The 21,839-nt window shown below is 39.0% G+C and overlaps 1 protein-coding gene across 1 annotated transcript; it reads right to left on the reverse strand.

The window, feature by feature from the left end:
- Positions 1-280: 280 nt before the first annotated feature.
- Positions 281-21,267, reverse strand: abcc12 (ATP-binding cassette, sub-family C (CFTR/MRP), member 12). Its single transcript, XM_052090764.1, has 30 exons — positions 21,215-21,267; positions 20,697-20,863; positions 20,364-20,510; positions 19,508-19,655; positions 12,260-12,496; positions 11,824-11,997; positions 11,531-11,678; positions 11,107-11,255; positions 10,707-10,814; positions 10,077-10,250; positions 9,853-9,924; positions 9,595-9,719; positions 7,767-7,839; positions 7,419-7,622; positions 6,448-6,582; positions 6,238-6,334; positions 5,806-5,871; positions 5,620-5,709; positions 5,424-5,527; positions 5,097-5,279; positions 4,714-4,940; positions 4,367-4,504; positions 3,358-3,547; positions 3,182-3,271; positions 2,805-2,994; positions 2,434-2,593; positions 1,599-1,677; positions 1,217-1,330; positions 978-1,142; positions 281-691 (listed from the first exon to the last, which is right to left on the reverse strand). Exons 2-30 carry the CDS (start codon positions 20,840-20,842, stop codon positions 599-601), a joined length of 4,026 nt encoding a protein of 1,341 aa, XP_051946724.1. The 5' UTR covers positions 20,843-20,863; positions 21,215-21,267; the 3' UTR covers positions 281-598.
- Positions 21,268-21,839: the final 572 nt, after the last annotated feature.

The following is a 21,839-nucleotide window of genomic DNA, read 5'->3' on the forward strand; positions in this document are numbered from 1 at the left end:
CATTCGTAGAAGCAAAATGATTCAAATTAAATTGCAGAACCAACACACGGAGGCTTGTCGCCACAACAATACAACAATGCTACACTAAAAAGTTCAATAAAAGCACAGAAGACACCAGGCTTAATTAGTGTATTTATTTTTCTTCGATATTAGTTAAAATCATCATTTCATTTAACATATACTTTGTATTCAAATACATATAAAAATCAAATAAATATGTTAAATATATACATTTGATGAAAATATGAGAACTAAATGAGCATTTAAAGCTTGTGTCTAGAAGTTGAGCTTCATAGATTGATAAACTGCATATGAAGTTAATGTCAAATGTAATAATGTAAAACATTAATGAAAATGTGCAGAGACCTCCGAATCTTACAGAAATTACCATAATAATGTAAAGCACATTTAAAATATGCAAAACCATGAACAGTGTGGAAACGTATTGTTGAAAAGCAGAGTTGCAATGGGCTATTCCTACAAACATCCTCTAGAGTGATGTGATGTACATATAGATTTGGTAAACCACTTCCAGAATAAATCTATCAAATTCTGCAGCAACAGCCTATATGGGTGTGTGAGCATCTCTTTGTGTGTTTTACGTGTTTACGTGATTGGCCGCTTCTAGAAGTGATGCAAATAAAGAGTTCGGCCTCTGCATCAGGTCCTGTGGCCGATCATATTCAACTGCCTGAGAGTAAGCGTAAGAGAGAGAGTGAGATTGAGAGACGCTCTGAATCTTTATGAAGATTCTTACTTTATAAAACACAGCAAAAAGTAATTTTGCTGAATAGTTACTGTATATGAATGCTTACTTTACAATAAGCTTAATTAATGGCTCTATGGTTATTTTATTAAACAGTTCTATTTAGTTGGGTAGTCATCGTATACTAAATAAAAATATAAAGTACAGTATTATCTGTGCATTTTTAAAAGTCTCGATTTATTTAGTATGAGAAGACTGCATATGCGCTTACCTTGCCCTGGTCCATGACAAGTATCCTGTCACTCTCTAATACAGTGTTTATTCTGTGGGCAATTGTCAGCATGGTGCAGTGCTGGAAAGCCTCTCTGATGGTGTGCTGGATCATGCTGTCAGTCTCTGAGTCTATAGATGCTGTCGCCTCATCCAACAAAATGATCTACTCATACACAGACACAGTTATTGAGCAGGGAATATTTCTGAGTGAATCTGAGTTCGCGATTTTGTTCTTACTTTTGAATTGCGCAGCAGAGCTCTGGCCATGCACATGAGCTGCCTTTCTCCAACAGAGAAATTCTCTCCATTCTCCACTACTGGGGAGTCCAACTTCTCAGGCAGTTTAGCAATCTAACAGAGAGAAAGAGAGGTGTGGAAAGGACCAGATTTATTTACTGGGTCATTTACTTCACAGGTCGAAAAGGTTTGACCCTAGCTCAAGAATCCCCTTCATATTATTCTGTTATTATTTCAAAATAGTCTTTTTATGCTACCACGGGCCAGAGTAACAGCATAACTCCTCTGACCCAAGTTCTATGGAAGCTTTTACTTGAAGCATCACAAATCCAGACCATACAAAACCACACCCGTTGCATACAGGGCTAAAATTTGTCTTTACCGTGTCCTTCATGTAGGTTTTTTCCAAAGCAAGCCAGAGCTCCTCATCTTTGTAGTTGTTAAAAGGGTCCAGGTTATACCTATATACAGTAAACACACAAACAAAATGGTTACCCACTGAAGCCAAGCAAGAACGAGCCTAGCTAGTACCCAGATGGGAGACCTCCATTGGAAAAATATGGTTGCTGCAAGAAGAGGAATTTGTGAGGCCAGCAAGGGTGCTCACTCTGCGGTCTGTGTGCATCCTAATTGCCCAGCATAGTGACGGGGACGCTATACTTTAAAAAGGCACTGTCTGCACATATGCTCATTGGCCTCTATCCATTCCTAATAATCCCATTATATATATATATATATATATATATATATATATATATATATATATATATATATATATATATATATATATACACTTTATATATATATATATAAAGTGTAATCAAGCGTGAAATCATAATTCCAAGGAGACTGCTGATGTCAAAATGTATTGTTAAAAATTTGTTTAATTAAATGGATTAAACCTCTGGAGTCTTGTGGATTACTTTTATGCTGTCTTTATTAGCGTTTTGGAGCTTCAAAATGTTGGTAACCATTCACTTGCATTGTGAGGACCTACAGAGCTTAAATATTCTTCTAAAAATATCAGTTTGTGTTCTGCAGAAGAAAGAAAGTCACACACTGTAATGGCATGAGGGTGAGTAAATCATGTGAGAATTTTCATTTTTGGGTGAAATAACCCTTTAATTTAGTGAGAATAAAACTGGAAAAGTGAACTGAATTCAGAACATTTTCTGAATCAGTCATCATGGCATAATGGGTGGAAGTGTGACAGTCACCTGACAGTGCCGATGAAGAGCACCGGATCCTGTGGTATGACAGAGAGTTGGCTGCGAAGATCTTTCAGCCCTAATTTGCTGATGTCCACATCATCTATCAAAATAGTGCCCTCAGCTGGCTCTGCCAAGCGGAACAATGCAACACCCAGAGAGGACTTTCCTAAATCAGAGATTGAGAGAAATTTCTGGAATAACATAATACATCTGCATATCTTATTGTACATCAGCTCCTTAATGCATTTTTTATGAGGTCAACAACCATTTCAGAGAAACACAAGAAAGAGGAATTTATTTAAAAAATGTAATATTAGTGCTTAAGCTTAAGACCTTGTGGTTAATCATTGAATACAATATTATAAGTTCTCTCTCACCAGAGCCAGTGCGTCCCACGATGCCAAGTTTTTCACGTGGTTGAATACTTATGTTGAGTTTATTGAGGACTATGGGTGTGTTCTCTCTGTAGCTCATGCTATATTTTTTAAAGGTTATAGTGCCCTCCTGTGGCCAGCCAGCGGGAAGGTGAACATCTTTGACACTCCGTGGACCCTCTGATACACAACTCTAAAGCACACAAGCATGTAGTAGTAACAGGGTTACTATATTCATTAAAGAAAATCCCAAACCCAAGATTAACACTGCATTGAATTTCAGGGTATTATCTGAACTGGCTAAACTGTAAATGAATGAATGATACCCCTGAGGTAAACCAAATGTATGTTTGTGAGTAGGCTATATGTCTGTATCTTACCGTAATGTACTCCAGCAGTCTCTCTACACTGGTAAACTTTGCCTCCACCTCAGTGGATAATCTCACCACAAACTGAAGCATTCCAGTCAACTGCAATTGCATAAAAACAGAAAAAGCACTCAGCTATCCAGCTGAATCAGTTGTTACACTATAGTTTGAGTTTAGTTTGGAGTTACCTGAATTGTGTAAGACAAGGCCAGGCCCTTCAGAGAAGGGTTTATGGTGTCATTGGGGCTGAGCACTACGAAGAGTGCCACCATTAGAGTAATAGTAGCCGACAGGAAGTCTAACCAAAATGAGAGCCAGCGAGTCCCGCAATTAAACAACAGGAAATGGTTTGAGTTGGTATCACTCAGAATCTTAAATCTGTGATTTGAAACACACCAAAGTGTATGATGTTATTGTGTCAGTTTTACATGCGTTCAATTCATTATTTAAATCTGTCTATCTAGCTATCTTAAAATGTAAACATTCAAGCTTTTAAAACTTTTATAACTTTCAGGCAATTTTTTGTTTCAAATTACTACTATTTTCTACTTTTTACTGAGTGTCTGAGAAATTAATAGATGTAGATGCAAGTAAGGTAAAATGAAAATAAAAATCTGGTATGAGGAATGTGATATAACTATAGTCTGGATAATTACAGTTTTCATCTTGTCAATGCTTTGATTCAAAATGCATGACCACATCTTTAAAAATTAATGTAATGATTCCTGCTCAAACTCAACCATTTGCAAAACTTGGTGCCAATTTTACGATATTGTTTTCCAAATTGTTACATTTATGTTCAAAACAGTCAAATAAAATAAATTAGACAGCAATATTCTTTATTTGTACCATTATTTCATACTGAAGAATACTGAAGATACAGTGCTGTTCAAAAGGTTTAGGCCCTAAAACTATATTTATACATATATTTATACATATATATATATATATATATATATATATATATATATATATATATATATATATATATGTGTGTGTGTGTGTGTGTGTGTGTGTGTGTGTGTGTAATAGTATATGTAGTATGTAACCAACTGTAAAAACTTATTACTCTCATTCTGGCACATGATTCATGATTTTAATATGATAATTGTTTTGTGTTCAGTTTACAAGTACCATAGCATTTTGTTTTGCCTTGTATATCTTTCTGAGTTCCAAATTTAGTCAGTAACATCTTACTCTTCTATGTACTGCTGTCTTTTGTCATAGGCATGGATGGTGCTGATTCCCTGTATGGTGGAGGTGGTGAGAGAGATCCAGGGAGAGCGACTCACATTCTCCATCCTCTTCATATGTCGAATGCTCCTCTGGAAAATACTACAGAAAAGACAAAACACTCAAAAATCAGTTTGTACAGAGCATTCAAACATTCATCTTGTTTGGCAATCTGTCTAGTTGCAAGGCATTGATTGAAATAAACAGTAGGAACCCTAAATAATGTGTGAAAATTGTTAGTGTTGTGATTGTGATGTTTCCATTCTAATTTAAATATCTTGTGATGTCAAGGTGCAATGTTTGTGTCTCACTATAGGATTGTGCCAAAGATGACTGCGAGAACTACCACAGCAATCAGGAGGTATGGGAATACTATGCAGACGGTGAGGAGGGTGAAAGTGACGATCAAACAGAACTGCAAGAAGTTCTCCATGTTAAATGGCAAAACTGCATCAACCTCGTCTTGGTCTTTACTGAAGCGGTTCACCATGCGGCCAGTTGGAGTTGTGTCAAAAAAACTCATTGGGCTACCAAGGATCTGATGAAAAGTATAGTCATATGGTACCAAAATGCTCTCTGTTCTCATTTTACTGAACAAACTTAGCATAATGCTTACATTCCATTACTAAACAAATTCTGTAACATTAACCGTTAATCACAAGGTTCCCCAAATCAAAAGTGTAATATTTCTTACCCGTTTGAACATAGTGTCATGGAGTTTGGAAGAGGCGTGAAGAGTGACTTTAGTGAAGGAGTAGCCCTTGGCAACACTCAGTACTACCATGGCAACAATAATAATGCCATAAATCATTTGATAGAATGGCAGGTCTGGATTTTCTGAGATATTACCATTGTTTGATGAATTAGAACTGTTCAGCTACAAAAAAAAACAAAGGGAAAAAAAGAGTTGTTCAAATTAGTATAACAAGGTGAATGCAGCTTTTATCAATATGTACATTTTAAAAGACGATAAGATCTTGATGAGTTTGATGATTAGATGGGTATTTGTGAATATATTTACCCCTGATCCCTGGTCTAACCAGTAACTGAGCCACCAATTGCTGAAAGCAGTGGACCCCACAAGAAGAGTGAAGAGCAGCACAACAACTAACAATAGTAAATACCCTACAGAGATGGAGAGAAAGAGAAATAGTGTTATAGTATTTATATTATACAGAGAGAGAGAGATGAAGAGAGAGGGAAAAAGGGGGAAAAACCTCCAGCAGCTTTGCAATATCGATGGTAAGTTCTCCATGTAACTGAACCTTCAAGGGACACTTCCCGGGTTACTAATTGATCCTTCCTCCCTGAAACACACGAACACAGTCAAATTGAAACATTATGCAATATAATTTCCAAAATCATATTGTCTAGAAGATTAATCTATCATTCATCTACATTACCTTTAGTTTCTTTAGAGACTTTGGATAAATCCTTTGTTTCCTGTTTTTCATCAGACATATCAAAAGCTAGAAAGAGAAACAGAAAGACATTGATACAGTACATTTCTTTAGTGTCTTAGCAGATGTCATGCAAGAAAGTGCACAAATCAGAGTTTGGAAATGCTTATAAATATATCATAAATATGATCATAACATTTAATATGTGGTATTTATTAGATGTTGGGGTGAATGTATAATAGTATTTCAAATTTCATTTGATTTCAAATTTTGATTTAAGTATTTCAATTTCATTAAAAAATATCATAAAATTGTACTTTTTTTAACTAAATATTCTCCACGGACTTTGAGGTTGAAAATTAGAATGATACAGACAACAATAAAAAAAACTAGGGGTGTTTATAGTCCTCTTGTTAATAAAATGTAATCTCTAACCTGGGTTATCGATTCCATTGACATTGGGATCATCTGGATCGGCCTGTTTAGTGTCATTGAGTTCACTATGCTTTGTGGAATTGTCCTGCGTCTTTTCCTTTTTATACAAAAGTGGAAATTCAGAGGAAATTCAGAGACACTTAGCTGACTTCATTGTTTTCATTTTTATCTAACACAAATTAATCTAGAGGATTATGTCAGATTGGTTACGTTGTTCTGTTCCAGTTGAATGTTGCTAATGAGCTGAGCGTAGCGGCCCTTAGTTGTCATCAAATCACTGTGAGTCCCTGCCTCCTGTATCTCCCCATTCTCCAACAGCAACACCTCATCACAAAACTCTAAATACTGCAAACAGAGCAAAGGAGATGAGCACACAAAAAGGAAATCATGAGTGAAAAGCTATAGCTTTAAGATCTGTATTGAGAGTTACACATTAGAAGATGCTATAAAGGCAGCAGTGCTGAGTCACACTGACTGAAACAATTACGAAAACATTTTGTGTGAATGTGAGTCAGTAAAAGGTGAATATGAATTTTGTAAAAATATGTGAAAGATCATTTGATTTCCCATTATACAACCAACCACAGTGAGGCAGGCTTAGACAACCCTTTCTCCTACTTGAGGAGGGTTATACATTAAAGGGATAGCCTAAAAATTAAAGTGTTGTTATCATTTACTCATCCTCGTGTTGTTATAAGCTCATATGACATTCTTTCTTGGAACAAGACATGTAAGGCTAAATGTTTTTTAGGACTGATAGCCTCAGTCACCTTAAACCTTTATTGTATGAAAATATATGCAATGAGTTCCACATACAGGTTTGGAACAAAATGAAGGTGAGTAGATTATGTATTTTAAATGTGTTTTGGTTATACTGTTGGATCATTACTGCTCACTCTCATTAAAATTTTGTCATGTGTTCTTCCAGCAAACTGGCTAAATATTAACTTAATGTACAACTCTATACAACTCCAGCACCTTAATCTTGGATAGAAAATTCCCTTTACAACAAAGAAACCCCTTTCTGGAATCTCCCTGGAGCTTTCAGCTCCTGGTACCTTGAGGACATTTGGCACAAGTTTGAGAGACTGCTCAAGTACCAACAGTATTTGATTTTATACTAAATAAATTATATAGATACAACAAATAGGACAGAATGAAGTAATGTTAAAGTGAATTACCTGCAGCTGATGAGTAACCAAAATGACTGATTTGCCCTTCAGCTCTTTCTTGATGCATTCTTCAAATATGTGCTTCCCAACGTGGGCATCGACAGCAGACAGGGGATCGTCCAAAAGGAGGATGTCTCTGTTGGAATACACTGCCCTGGCTAAACTAACCCTCTGCTTCTGACCACCTGAAAGATTTATACCTCGCTCTCCGATCTAAAAACACAGAAAAAAAAACATATTAAATATAGTCTGTACTGTATAGCTTTATTCCTTAATTTTATGCATTGGTTCAATTCTATCCACTATTATTAAGATAGAACCAGAGAACGGTATGTGGGTCAAAATACGGAAACAGACCTCTGTCTGATCTCCATAAGGAAGTATTGCCAGGTCAGGTTTCAGGGAGCAGGTGTGAATAACTCTGTCATATCTAAAACACAACAAGCACAGATACTGCAATTTATTTCAGAAAGGATCAATGTACAACAAGAATTTTACACCCACTATAAAGCTACTGAGACTGTGACCAGAGCCCGAAATGTACCCATAAAAACAATCACATTCAATAAAAATAAAACAAATGACCATACAGCAGTTCTTCTTAGAACAAGAACAGGTCTGTACACTATAATTGTTATCCAAAATCCACAACAGGTGCTGTCCACACAACAACTCATCCCTTTTATAAAAACACGATTACAGATTGAGACCAGCTGAGCTTGATCCAGAGGAAGTTATAGAGATCAATTACAGAAATTTCAACACAAAAGTACAGAAAAAAAACATCTCCTAGGCAAGATCCATCTCCTCACTCATGACCTTGGGGACTAATGAATCCAAAAAACCTCTCTTTGTAATAATGTCTTGTCTCGATCACCACCTCTCCTATGAGGAAGGACCCTCTCAATGCCCAAGAACTTCAAATTTGAAGGGGAATATTTAGCAGATTCAAAGTAATGAAAAAGAGTGTGAATGTGTGATCTAGTCTCCTGATGGCACTCATGTGCTCAAATGATTCTAGTACATAATGCACATTTTGTTTGGCAAATATATAACAGAGAAAATGGGCATATTATTTATATATAACGTGTAGTTTTATAGGTAATCAATGGCCTAATTTTACTCTTTTGGAAGTGTGCGGATGTGTGAAGGATTTACATTTAATGAAATGAGAGCAATAAATATAGTTATTGCATGGAAAGTTTTCCTGGGCATCAGTGAGGATTGCAGAGGAGGAGATGGAGGTGTCTGCATACACTAGTTCGTCCCTTTAATTGAAGTTCCTAGAATAGACACAGAGATCCATCCAATTGAAAGGATAACCACGTGACCTGTGTCTAAGCTTTGGCTTCAAAGTCATCTATATCTTATGGATCTCAGCTGGACCTAATTTTTACACGTAACTGTACCACCTCAAATATTCTTGTTACACCTTTACATGTCTCTGATCACTACTTTGTTAAATTTCAACATGACTCTCCCATCCATAGTAAAAACCGACTAATGCTCTGACAACAGCGCTTCAAGTTTGTGATCGTAAATTTAACTAATTGTCTTACTGTACAGATGACAGCTGCTTTCTTTGCCATTTTGCTATTTATATACATTATATACACTCACTGAGCATTAACTAGAAATACTATGGTTCTAATAAAGTTCGACGTGGTCTTCTGCTGTTGTAGCCCATCTGCCTCAAGGTTCAATGTGTTGTGCATTCTGAGATGCTGCTTACTACAATTGTACAGAGTGGTTATCTGAGTTACTGTAGCCTTTCTGTCAGCTCGAAACAGAGCCATTCTCTGTTGATCTTTCTCCTCAACAAGGTGTTTCGGTCTGCAGAACTGCCGTTCATTTTATGTTGTTTGTTTTGGCACCATTCTGAGTAAACTCTAGAGACTGTTGTGTGTGAAAATCCCAGAAGATCAACAGTTACAGAAATACTCAAACCAGCCAATCTGGAACCAACAATTATGCCAAGGTCAAAATCAATGAGATTATATTTTTCCCATTCTGAAGCTCCTGACCCATATCTGCATGATTTTATGCATTGCACTGCTGCAACACGACTGGCTGATTAGATAATTGCATGAAGTATTAGTTGTATAGACATTTCTAATAAAGTGCTCAGTGAGTATATGTTAGCCACGATTCTCTCTTTCTATATACATTTGTATGTGTGTTGTACCTGATTTGATCAAATGGTTCTCCCATTAAGATATTCTCCCTTACAGTCCCATGGAATATCCAGGCTTGCTGGGAAACATAAGCCAATGTTCCATTAGCTGACACAGACCCACTTAGAAGATGCATCTGCAGGAATAAACCATTGAAATGTCAGTCTCACATTATTACATCATGAGCTGTATGTTCGGAGATAGGTATTATGTGATCAGTGACCTTTTTACACTCTTGAACACACATAAACACAAGACTGGCACTGCACCTGCTCTAGAATACTTGATATCAGTGAGGTTTTTCCACTTCCAACATTACCACACACCCCAAGCAGATTTCCCTATAAATGAAAACAAAAGTCCAGTTAATGTTAAAGTGCCAGTAAACACTGATACGCTGAATATTTATAAAGTACATAACTGTTATATCAGCCCAAATGTTAACATATTCATAACACAATAAGTAAGGATTTCCAGTCAAATATACACATACCTTTGGAAGAGTAAAGTTGATGTTTCTTAGTGATGGTTTGTTGTCTGATGTGTGTGTGGCACTTTGAGAGTCATCTTTGCTCCAGGCAAATGAGGCCTTTTCCATGATCAGTGCTGAATCCATATTCTTATTTTGGGTAAGATAACTGTCTGGGCTCTGTACCAAGAGAAGTTTCTGTAGGGACACAAGCATTAACATAGTACTAAATGTTCTGCTGAATTATACTGTTATTGAGGAAATTGGGAAATATTTCATTTAAAGAAAAAGACGAGTATTTGACAGACAGTGTCAGAGTATCAACTTTGTAATGTGTAAAATAATTTGAATTTCTCTGAAAATAATTTTCTCTTGTGTGTGACGCCCCTTTACAGTATGTTGTGGTCTTGTACAAGCTGGCAATAACACCACAAACGTATCTTTGCAGGTCATTCATATAAACAATGTTAATATCATCTTAAGTACCCTATAGTACCTCCTGATTACAGCAGGTGAAAGGGGAAATAGGTATACATTTATGGGAAAAGGGAGGAAATAGAAGAAAGCTTTTTGTCCTTGATTTAGGTATTAATGAGAGATAATAGACATTGTTTTTGACAGACAAAGAGAAACAAGTGAAATTGTGTGTCCAACCTTCAGTCTAGCAAGAGCCACTTTAGCCTCAGCCACAGCTTTAACAGAGAATGGCAACAAACCCATAGACATCCTCATGCAGTTAAATACAGCTATGATAGTGTAGGCCTGTGGGGAGACAATAAGTTGGTCAGAGCAAGATAAGTTGGTCATTGTAAATACTCTCTTATCTACAATGATAGTTTACATGTTATCAGGAATGGCAACTGGAGACAAGCATTAACAGTAGGCAATAGGACAAAAAGTTTTTAACATAGTGTTCAGATTCATTAAAGAAACAATCAAGTGATCAATGTATAAATACTGTGAGTAATCACATTTGAAATATTCATATTTACATTTACATATGTACATTTATCAGAATAAGTGTATTTGTGTTTATTTCGTTTATTGCACTCACAGTAGAAGGTTCAAGAGGCAGTTTCAGTGCTGTGTGCACAATGAAGGTGAGGATGGTTGCTAGTGTGGGAACTATCGTTGTTAAGGAAGAGTTTAAACTTTGAACATAACCTGCCTTCTGTAACAGTGACTTTTCACTTTTCCTGATATCTAGTCAAAGAAAATAAGGAAAGAACGAGAGAGAGTTATCCAACATCTCACAGACAGACAGATGGACGGACGGACGGACGGACAGACAGACAGACAGACAGACAGACAGACAGACAGACAGACAGATTTATAGATAGATAGATAGATAGCTAGATAGATAGCTAGATAGATAGATAGATAGATAGATAGATAGATAGATAGATAGATAGATAGATAGATAGATAGATAGATAGATAGATAGATAGATAGATAGATAGATAGATAGAACAGGCAACCTGTGATTGATTTCTCAAAGGATTCCTCCCACGCGTACATCTTAATGAGCTTGATGCAGGTCAGAACCTCATTCATTGTGCGAACACGTTTGTCTGTCACAGATACGGCCTGCCTTCTAAACCGACCAATCAGTCTAGCAACTGAGAACTACAACACACACATACAGACAAGCAAGGAAAATGTGTTTCATATTACTGTAGCAAGCCAACATCTACAAAACGTTATTGGGAGAACTAAAAGTCAAATGCAGATCTCAAAAAGACATTACACAATAGAGAAAAGATCAGCACACCTGTATAGGTATGAAGATCAGGTAGACCACGATTCCAACAAGTGCTGTATATCCCAGAATAATGCAGGCATATATGATACATATAAGCAGCAGCACAGGAACACAGAGCAGAAATGTTCCATACATGACCGCCTCGAACAATCGATACCCATCACTAGTCAACACGTTTATTGTCTACAACAGTGAGAAACAGAGCATAAAAATAATGAACACAATATTTCATGAAAACCAGTATTAAAAGTATTTTACATATTTAAATAGATTATACATTTGTATGAAGTAATACCTGTATAAATATACTTAAGTATAAGTTAAATGATTGCTTAACTAATGTAAATAAATAATAATCCCCTATTAATAAACCAGTTAGATAGATGCAACAGACAAAAAAAGTATCAATAAAGATTTATGAATCAAACAACAATCAATAGCCTACCTCTCCTACACTGATGCTGGTGAGTGTCCTGAGAGAGATGATTTTCATGAAAGCAAGCATGGAGAATGCTCCCTTCACTCTGATAGCAGTACGTAAGTTCACGGCCCACAGGAGTGATGCAAAAAATGCCTTGCTGAACTCTGAGATGAACAGGGCCACACACAGACCCACACCATGCAACTCTGGGGATGAACCTGGCTTCTCTGCATAGTTCAGGATTTCATACACTAGAATAGACTGGAAGGCACAAACTAAACATAAACATAACATTCAAACAACAGATTTATGATGTGCAGATGACCAAAAAATAGTTGAACCAAATACATTATTGTGAGAATTGATGCACTGGGCAACACAGATAACAAAACATTCTACATTATTATAATGAACACTACAGGAATATTTGAAAATTGCATTATAATTAACTTGCTCCAAACCCGTATGACTTTCTTCTGTGTGTGGAGCATAAAGGTACCAGTCATCATTTACTTCCTCTGCATCTTTATTCAATAAATTAAGTGAATGGCAACTGAAACTGTCATTCTGCCTTATATCTTTTTTCTTTAAACAGATTTCCAGATTCAAATTGATTCGGATTCACAAGCTCTCGTTTACATTTGATTTGTTTAGATTCAAAATCGATACATATCGATACATTCTGCCAAATCTCTAAACTATGGAATAGTCTCCCTAACACTGTTCGAGATGCAGACACACTCACTCAGTTTAAGTCTAGACTAAAGACTCAACTATTTAGCCAGGCATACACCTAATTTATCCTTCAACTCACAATTAGGCTGCTTTAATTTGGTTTTCCGGAACCAGAAACAGTGACCATGATCTATAAATCTGCAATAATTTGAATGGCATCTATACTAATATTATTTTATTTGTTTCCCTGTCTCAACCTCAGGACTCCTCACAAGAACTAGCTTGATCCAGCTCCATTCCTGCTTCATGTAGGACTCCACTGCTACGTGTCGCTGTGTGATGATGACTAAATGCAGCTGGTGCCAGCCAAACACCACGTCAGTCTATTACAATGGATTTCAGAGGATGAACCGATGCCAACTCCAATCATAAGACATGGGATACGTCATGTGCCATTGCCTGAACCTTGGATTTAGGATAGCCCTCACCGAAATTACCGGCCAGGTTGAACTGTGATGCACCTCACTGATCGTCTCGGGTTACTTAAGTGTAACCCTTGTTCCCTGAAAAAGCGGAGCGAGATGCTGCTCTGAAAAGTGCTTTGGGAACAGCTTTAGGTGTGACCAGCTGTGAATATGTGTGCAACACGTCAATGAACATTGACCGGAATTTATAGGCTCTGCCGGTGTAATCATTGGATGCACCTGTGGTAGGGATATAAATACATGCTTCACGGGCACGTCGTCAGGTATTTTGTCTGACGAGCAGTCCTGGGGCATCCCAGTGCGGCAATAAAGCGCAGTATCTTGTTCCGCGTTTTTCAGGGAACAAGGGTTACACTTAAGTAACCCGAGACATTCCCTTTTCAAAAAGCTACACTTCTGATGCTTTGCTGAAAAGCGCTTTGGGAATGAGAATACCCACGCCGCCGCACTGTGGCTGTCCGGACCCCCTACGGTTGTGTAGTGTGCTCACAAGAGTGTGAGAGGTCTCAGACATGAGCTTGAGATGTCGACTCAAGGACATAAGAGCCCGGAGTAGCAGGAATATTCAAATTATAAAACTGATGAATGTGTGCGGAGAGGACCAACCTGCTGCATCACAAACATGCTTCAGAGGGAGACCTCTAGCCAAGGCTTTAGAGGAGGCGAGCCCTCTGGTAGAGTGAGCCCTGATACCTACTGGCGAAGCTTAACCTCGCGCCTCGTAGGCCAGGGCAGTAGCGTCCCTCACCCAGTGCAAAATTGCTTTGGTCATTCCTTGGGACTCAGAGAGAAGTAGGGGAGACATTGCGCTGTTTGTTGAGGCGAAGAGGTCCACTTCTGCCCTGTAAAATCTCACTGAGAATTTTTCCAAGTAGAGAGATACTTTGCACTTAAAATGGTCTCATAACCTCAGGAGAAAGCCCTGTGTCCCTCAGTTGGTACCCCTCAGGGGCCAAACTTGAAAGTTCCACTTTTCGGGCAAGGGATTTAAATTTTGTCCCCTGTGCCTGAGATAAAAGATCCCTCCTGTCCGGAATCGCTCAAGGCGAGCCGTCGAGGAGAGATATTATCTCCGAGAACCATACCCTGTTCGGCCAGTGCAGCGCTATCAGTAAGAGGCAAGACCCTTGCTGGCGAACTCTGGCCAAGACTCCCGGGAGCAGAGAAACCGGGGGGGAAATCATACAGGCGCATTCTGGTCCATGTATGTCCCATCGCGTCCAGACCCCAGGGGGGAGATGGGTGACTCAGAGAGAAGTAGAGGGATCTGTTAGGGGTCTGTTAGGAGGCGAAGAGGTCCACTTCTGCTCTTGTAAAATCTCAACCAGATTTGTTCCACTACCTCAGGGTGGAGTTTCCACTTCCCCATCTGTATTTTCTGTCTGGACAGTAAATCTGCTCCCATTAAGGCATCAAGGGATACAAGCTGCACTGATTAAGAGGAGCTTGCCCTGGGCCCAAAGGAGAATCTGCCATGCCATTCTGTTAAGCTGGCGTGAATGTAGACCTCCTTGATGGTTTATGTAAGAGACTACCCATGTGTTGTCTGCCCGCACCAAGACATGGCAGCCTCTGGAGGAAGTATTTCAGGGCCAGAAATACAGCCATTAACTTGAGACAGTTAATGTGGCAATCGAGCTGAAGACCCTCCCATTCCCCTTGAGCTGGATGATCACTTAAGACCACTACCCAGCCCGTCAGGGAGGCGTCTGTCATTAGCAACCTGCGATGATAAGACGCACCTAGAGTGGGACCCAAGGTAAGAAACTGGGGTCTGAACCATATAGAAAGGGAACGAAGCGTGCGGTGCGTAACCCTTATTTGCCTTAGGGGACTGGCCCTTGAATGAAATCCCCTGGCTTTTAGCCACAGCTGAAATGGTCTCATGTGCAGAAGACGCAGATGCAGACTTTTGATGAGACCTAGCATTCGTTGATACTGACGAACAGTGCAACCTTGACCTAGCCTGACTTTGCTCAGGGTGTTCTGAATGGACATGATTCGAGCGGGAGACAATTGTGCCTGCATCGTGATCAAATTCCATATAACCCCCAGATAGGTGATTTCCTGAGTGGGAGAGAGAATGCTCTTTTTGACGTTGAGTCTCAGACACAGAGAAACCAAATGAGCTAAGACAATATCCCTGTGCTGAACTGCCAGTTCTTGAGACTGTGCTAGTACCAGCCAGTCGTCTATGTAATTCAAAATGCGGATGCCCCGGAGTCACAAAGGAGCCAGTGCTGCATCCATGCATTTCGTGAATGTGCGGGGTGATAAGGCTAGGCCGAATGGAAGGACCCGATACTGGAAGGCTTCGCCCCCAAAAGCGAACCTCAGGAACTTCATGTGCTGTGGCAGAATTCCTTTGTGGAAATATGCATCCATGAGATTGATCGTGACCAGCCAATCGTGATGTTGGATTTGAGACACGACCGTCTTGATAGTTAGCATCTTGAACTTGAACACCCTGACTGAGCGATTCAAGCCTCGAAGATCCAAGATCGGACACAACCCCCCACCCTTCTTGGGAACCAGGAAGTATTTGCTGTAATAACCTGACTCTCTCTCTGGAAGGGGAACATGTTCTATGGCCCCTTTGACCAAGAGATTTTGAAGTTCTTTCCACAGTAGACATGCCTGCTCCGGTTTTACGGTAGTGGAGACCACACCGTTGAAACACGGAGGGTGGCGAGCTAATTGGGATTCTGTAGCCTTTTTCTACTGTTCTTAGGACCCACATAGAAATACCTGGCAGAATTTTCCACGCTCTGGGTATTAATTTTGACACCTCCTGTTGAGGGGATGTTGGGTGTTCCGCGTCCTGGACTAATGCAGGAAGCAACGGTACACCCAACTTTTTGTTGGAAGCCTCTAAATCCCGAAACACCAGAGGCGGCAGGAATGGAGAGGTTTCGTGGAGGTACCGGGAGGGCCGAAGTGGATGATACACGTGCCCCGTCCCAAGGGGGGCTACCCCCACAAGGCTGGGCGCAAGACCGTCAGGGTTTCTTCCTCTTAGAAATTACTCCCCTGAGGTCTTGCTTTGGGGGCTGCTGAGGGCGGCGAGCCTGTCCCAAGTCTTTACGAGGGGGAGCACGACTCGCCGCACTTTGTTTCTGAGCCTCCCTTCTTGCAGGACCGGGCGGGTCTGGGTAGCTGACGGCCCCGCCCCCTAAGTGCGGCGAGGAAAAAACTGCCCAAATGCTTCCTTGTGGCTTTTTGCCTCCTGGAACCTGGAGATAACTGTATTCATAGCATCTCCAAACAGGCCAGAAGGCAAAACCGGGCATCAAGGAGGAAAACTTTGTCCGTATCTCTGATGCCCGAAAGGTTAAGCCATAGGGGTCTCTCTGTGCAAACTAAAGCAGACATAGACCGGCCAATGGCACGGGCTGTCTGCTTGGTCGCACGGAGAGATAGATCCGTGGCTCGTCGAAGCTCAGAGAAAGCTTAATCGTCGAGCATGGTACCTGCACTCAGGTCCTTCAGCAGATCAGCCTGGTATGCCTGTAACACTGCCATAGTGTGCAGAGCAGCACCAGCCTGACCTGCTGCTTGATAAGCCTTCCCCACTAGCATGGAGGTAGTCCTGCATGGCTTAGTGGGGAGAGAAGGACTTCTTAGGGATGATGCCGAACCCGGCGAGAGCTAACCTGCAAGTGTCTCTTCAACCGGCGGCATCATCAAATACCCCCGTGTCTCAGCACCCACGTGGACATGGGAAGTATAAGGTTTCCTCCATGAACAAGAGAGCTCGACATGGAGGTCATCAAAGAAAGGAAGGGACTGATGAGGTGTGCCCTTCCCTTGGCCACCAGACAGAAAGTCTCTTCTTCGCCTGGCCAGTCCAATTGAAGCCAGGCCACCGCACGAGTAATCACATCGAGTAATTCCTCTGATGATTTACTATCATACACGGAATGCTCGGAGGTGGGTAACTCATAGTCCACAGACTCAAGAGATTCACGATCCCCCTCATGAACTGAAGAGGCGCCGGAGCACGCTTCAAGTTCACGGGAAGGACCAGCTGGGTCTGGAGAGAGAGCGAGCGAAAGGGACGGATCCATCTCTCACTCCTCAGCCAGATCCATACGAGAGCCCCAAGAATGAAGTGTGGCCGCCAACTCTCGGAAGTAAGCAAGGTGAGCGCGAAGCATTTTGACCGAGAGAAGATCGCAATGCGCGCACCCGCCCTGGCCCAACGCGAGAGCAGCATGCTCTTCCCCCAAACAAACAAAGCAAAACTGATTGCTCTGACTTTCAGTCATTCTCTCTTTTTTTTTTTTAAAGAAGAGAAAGAGAAAAGGTTTTCTGCGCACTGCCTAACAAATTCTAACTCCTCACAGAGGAAAGAAAGTTCTGACAGGCTCGTGAAGCACACAAACACAGAGTGATCTGAAGACAAATCTGACGACGCACCTGTGACGCATCTATTTATAGCCCTGCAGCAGGTGCATCCAATGATTACACCGGCAGAGGCTATAAATTCCGGTCAATGTTCATTGACGTGTTGCACACATATTCACAGCTAGTCACACCTAAAGCTGTTCCCAAAGCGCTTTTCAGCGCAGCATCAGAAGTGTAGCTTTTTGAAAAGGGAACTCTGCCTGCATCACCTCGGTCTAATGATGGACTACACTCTTAAAATGGAATACATAGACTATCAATTAATTGACAACAAATCCCTTCATCTGCCAACCAACAAGGGCAAAGTCATCTATGTGAATTTCTGCAGTTAATCCAGGATGAACTTCAAAGACATTAATCTTACAATTCATACAAAATCTTTGTTTAAACACTGTCCCTTAAAACTTACTTAGTTTAATAATTTTAAACCATGGCTTGCACTATACACAAGTAATATTCACATTATATTCATGATATTAGCCAGAGGGGAACTGGCCACAACAGTGAGTCTGGTTTCTCCCAAGGTTATTTTTCTCCATTAACCAACATCTTATGGAGTTTTGTGTTCCTTGCCACAGTCGCCTTCAGCTTGCTCACTGGGGTTATTAATACAATTATTATTTAATTACTTATTTTTAAACACGATTAACAATCGTATTTTATCAAGCTACACAATGATGATTCATCGACATTATAGACTTTACAGTTTTCTCATCTGTTAATGCCTGATCTTCTGTAAAGCTGCTTTGAAATTGTGTGTGTTGTGAAAGGTGCTATACAAATAAAAATGACTTGACATATGGTACATTTCTGTTACAATGTCCATTTTGAAATTTTCTCTCAGTTAATTCTCTTAATTATAAAAGTACCTTCAAGGCATCATTTTCTGGTACAATACAAAATGGTTAATTAAAAAATATATATTTTGTCATTAGTTTTTCATCAAATTGGTCACATTTTATCTTTTGAAAAAGTTTAAATTCAATCTTTACCATATACGTTTTTTTGTTACATGTTTATTGTTTAATGGCATAATCTGTACTATTTTCAAGTATTTACACTAATGCGTAGAACACGAGCTAAATCGGCATGGTCTCTTTAAAAGTACTGGCATCAGCCAGTGAGCACATATAACAAGATCACATGCATGGATTCTGTAGCGCATACATGTGTGATTAATAAAATGTTAATGTTGTTGTTGTTGTTGTTGTTGTTGTTTTAATCATCATCTGACTGTAAAGAACAGAAAGGGTATTAAAAGAGAGATTATTCAATGACATTTGGATCCGTGGATCTCGTCTTTGGACAACGGAACAAGTTAAATCAAACTTTTAAAGATCTCAGCGCTAATATCTTCTTTTTTTTAAATCTGAACATTTACCAGCCAGTGGTTAATTATTTAAATTTTTAGTCATATAGTGTAAGATTTAGTTGAATTACTTGCATATGTAATTGATTTACTTGCATTACAGTGGGTTGCCACATAGAGTGAAAGATCTATCTTTGGATTTAGGAATCGATATCATGATCACTCAAATGAAGAACGTGATGCATTGGAAAATCAATATTATTATTATTACCCAACCCTAATTTGGAACAACATGAGGGTGAGTAAATTATTAAATAATTTTCATTTTTGAGTGAACTAACTCTTTTAATCATTATTTAAATGAATGAATGTGTAGTGCTAAGACATGTAACATACCGGACCAACAAATACAGCAAAAGCAAATAAGATGGAGGCCAAAAATGACACTATTAATCTTGTCCTCTGAAAACGCATCACCACAGCAGCAAGAGATGCCTTTTCTATGCCCACGCGGGCAACCTCCTCTTCCCACAGTCTCTGAAACCTGATAAGAACAAAACATATATATATATTTCCATTTGAAAGATATTCAAGAGACCTCAACAAATGCAAAGTTCACTAAAGAAATGTTTTTAACTTAAAATATGCTTATTACAAAAATTATCTCATTTGCTCACCCTTATGCCATCACAGATGTGTATTACTTTATTCTGCGGAACACAAACAATGATTTTTAGGGGAATATATCAGCACTGTAGGTCCATACAATGCAAGTTAATGGTGGGCATATGGCAGCATAAAAGTAATCCATACAACTCCAGTGGTTAGAAGCAGATCAATATTTAAGCCTTTTTTCTCACCCACACTTATCATATTACTTCTCAAGTTAAGATATGGTTTTAACCACTGGAGTCTTATGGGTTGCTTTTATGCTGCCTTTGTGTGCTTTTTGGAGCTTCAAAGTTCTGTTCACCATTCACTTGCATTGTATGGACCTACAGAGCTGAGGTATTCTTCTAAAAATCTTAGTTAGTGTTCTGCAGAAGAAAGAAATTCATACACATCTGGGATGGCATAAGGGGGTGAACCATTTTTGGGTGAACTATCCCTTTAACACATGTGACCATGTTTATTGCTTTTGTGTTGTCTAAGTGCTACACTGCAGCTACTCTTTCTGCTAAGACTTCCCGAACTAAGCTAAGATTTAAATAGAGAAATGATTAGGAATATCCCTAATTGTTAAGATTTGTACCTCTCTCCATTGACGTGGGCCCCATCATGAGGGGAGATAGAAAGAGAGTTCTCATCTAACCGATTCTTAAAGAGCTTCCACATCATGGGTGTCATCCATGCAAATGATGTGAAGGAGAAAAAACCAGCATCATCAACTGGGTGTGAGCTGTACCAAGTAAAAAAAAATTACATTTGACAAAAAAAGAATATGAGAGCAAATATGAGAACAATCTTTTAGTTTTTGTCTGCATTGAAACGATGTGTATTATGAAAGCACTACTCAAATAAAAATGACTTTACTTAAAGTAATCTTATTATAATATGGTGAGAAAGAAGCTGGTGAATTCCTTACCCTAATCCAAAACGGAATGGGATGAGGGTCCTTAAGCTGGCCTTGTACTTTTGATTCTTAGGAGGGGGTTCTGGCTCCCTGTAATCTAGAACCGGAGGACCTTCAGGAAATGCATTCATGGCTTCAGATGATGCTGATGTCAACATATCACTCTTATTTCTTTGACTCTGTGTGTACAGAGAGACAGAGGGAGAAAGGGATTTCATATTATAGAAGAAACACAAATATTGGTTACAAAAGAAAAACTGCCATATGAGGTGGGGGAAGAAAGATTGAAAGGATTAATAGGAAGATGAGATAAAAAAAAGAAATATATATATATATATATATATATATATATATATATATATATATATATATATATATATATATATATATATATATAGATATAGATATAGATATTTATATATATTTATTTATTTTTATTTTCTTTTATTATATATGTATCTCATAGGAGGTATATAAGACATATGTTTTGATGGAAAGAAAGTAAAATAAGCAGGAGATGCTTCACTTACAAATGAATCTGCTTCCACATTATTTTTCTCTGGGGAGGATGACAAGTTTCTCATTTTTCAGCAGTTCCTGTCAGGTATTAAACATGATCATCACATCAACATGAGGAAACATGAAATATGGCATATTGGTAACATCTTTAAAATATATATAATAAAAGAGAATAAAGAATGACTGAATAAATCAATGCAAGTGTAAAAAGTACCCAAAAGACAACAAAATTAGTCAAGCTATGTGAAATACATTTCTTTAGAAAGAGTGTGTGTGTGCGAGATCTTAATGGTAAGTACCTTGCCGATGGTTGTCTTAATCATGAGTAGTAGTCAGACTTGCCTTCAATGCTTCAATATGCTACAATGTTCTTACACTGAGTTATGTCACTAAATTTACCAGGCTCAAAGGTTAACATGAGCAGAGGTCTCCTCTATCTCTCTATCTTTCTCACACATTCGTACATGACCTGTTGTCTGCTGCCTCCACATACAAATGTTTTGTTTTTTTAGCCTGTGAAATAAACCAATTAAGACCAGCCTTGAGGAAACTGACTCTGGGTGAGAAGGCAAAGACTTCCAGAGGTTAAAGTAGGTTATTTCATATTTGATACTAGTTTTCATGTTGATTTCATTC

This window comes from Xyrauchen texanus, chromosome 2 (genome assembly GCF_025860055.1).
Source record: "Xyrauchen texanus isolate HMW12.3.18 chromosome 2, RBS_HiC_50CHRs, whole genome shotgun sequence".
NCBI classification, from domain to species: Eukaryota; Metazoa; Chordata; class Actinopteri; order Cypriniformes; family Catostomidae; genus Xyrauchen; species Xyrauchen texanus.

What these genes read in the sequence shown, in the direction of transcription:
- abcc12 (XM_052090764.1), bottom strand. Translation starts at nt 20,842, where the DNA reads ATGTTGACATCAGCATCATCTGAAGCCATGAATGCATTTCCTGAAGGT. An exon ending in CAATGGAATCGATAACCCAG is followed by an intron (nt 5,872 to 6,237) that starts GTTAGAGATTAC and finishes TTCTCTTTCTAG; the next exon opens with CTTTTGATATGTCTGATGAA. An exon ending in ATCTTTGGCACAATCCTATA is followed by an intron (nt 4,505 to 4,713) that starts GTGAGACACAAA and finishes TCTTTTCTGTAG; the next exon opens with TATTTTCCAGAGGAGCATTC.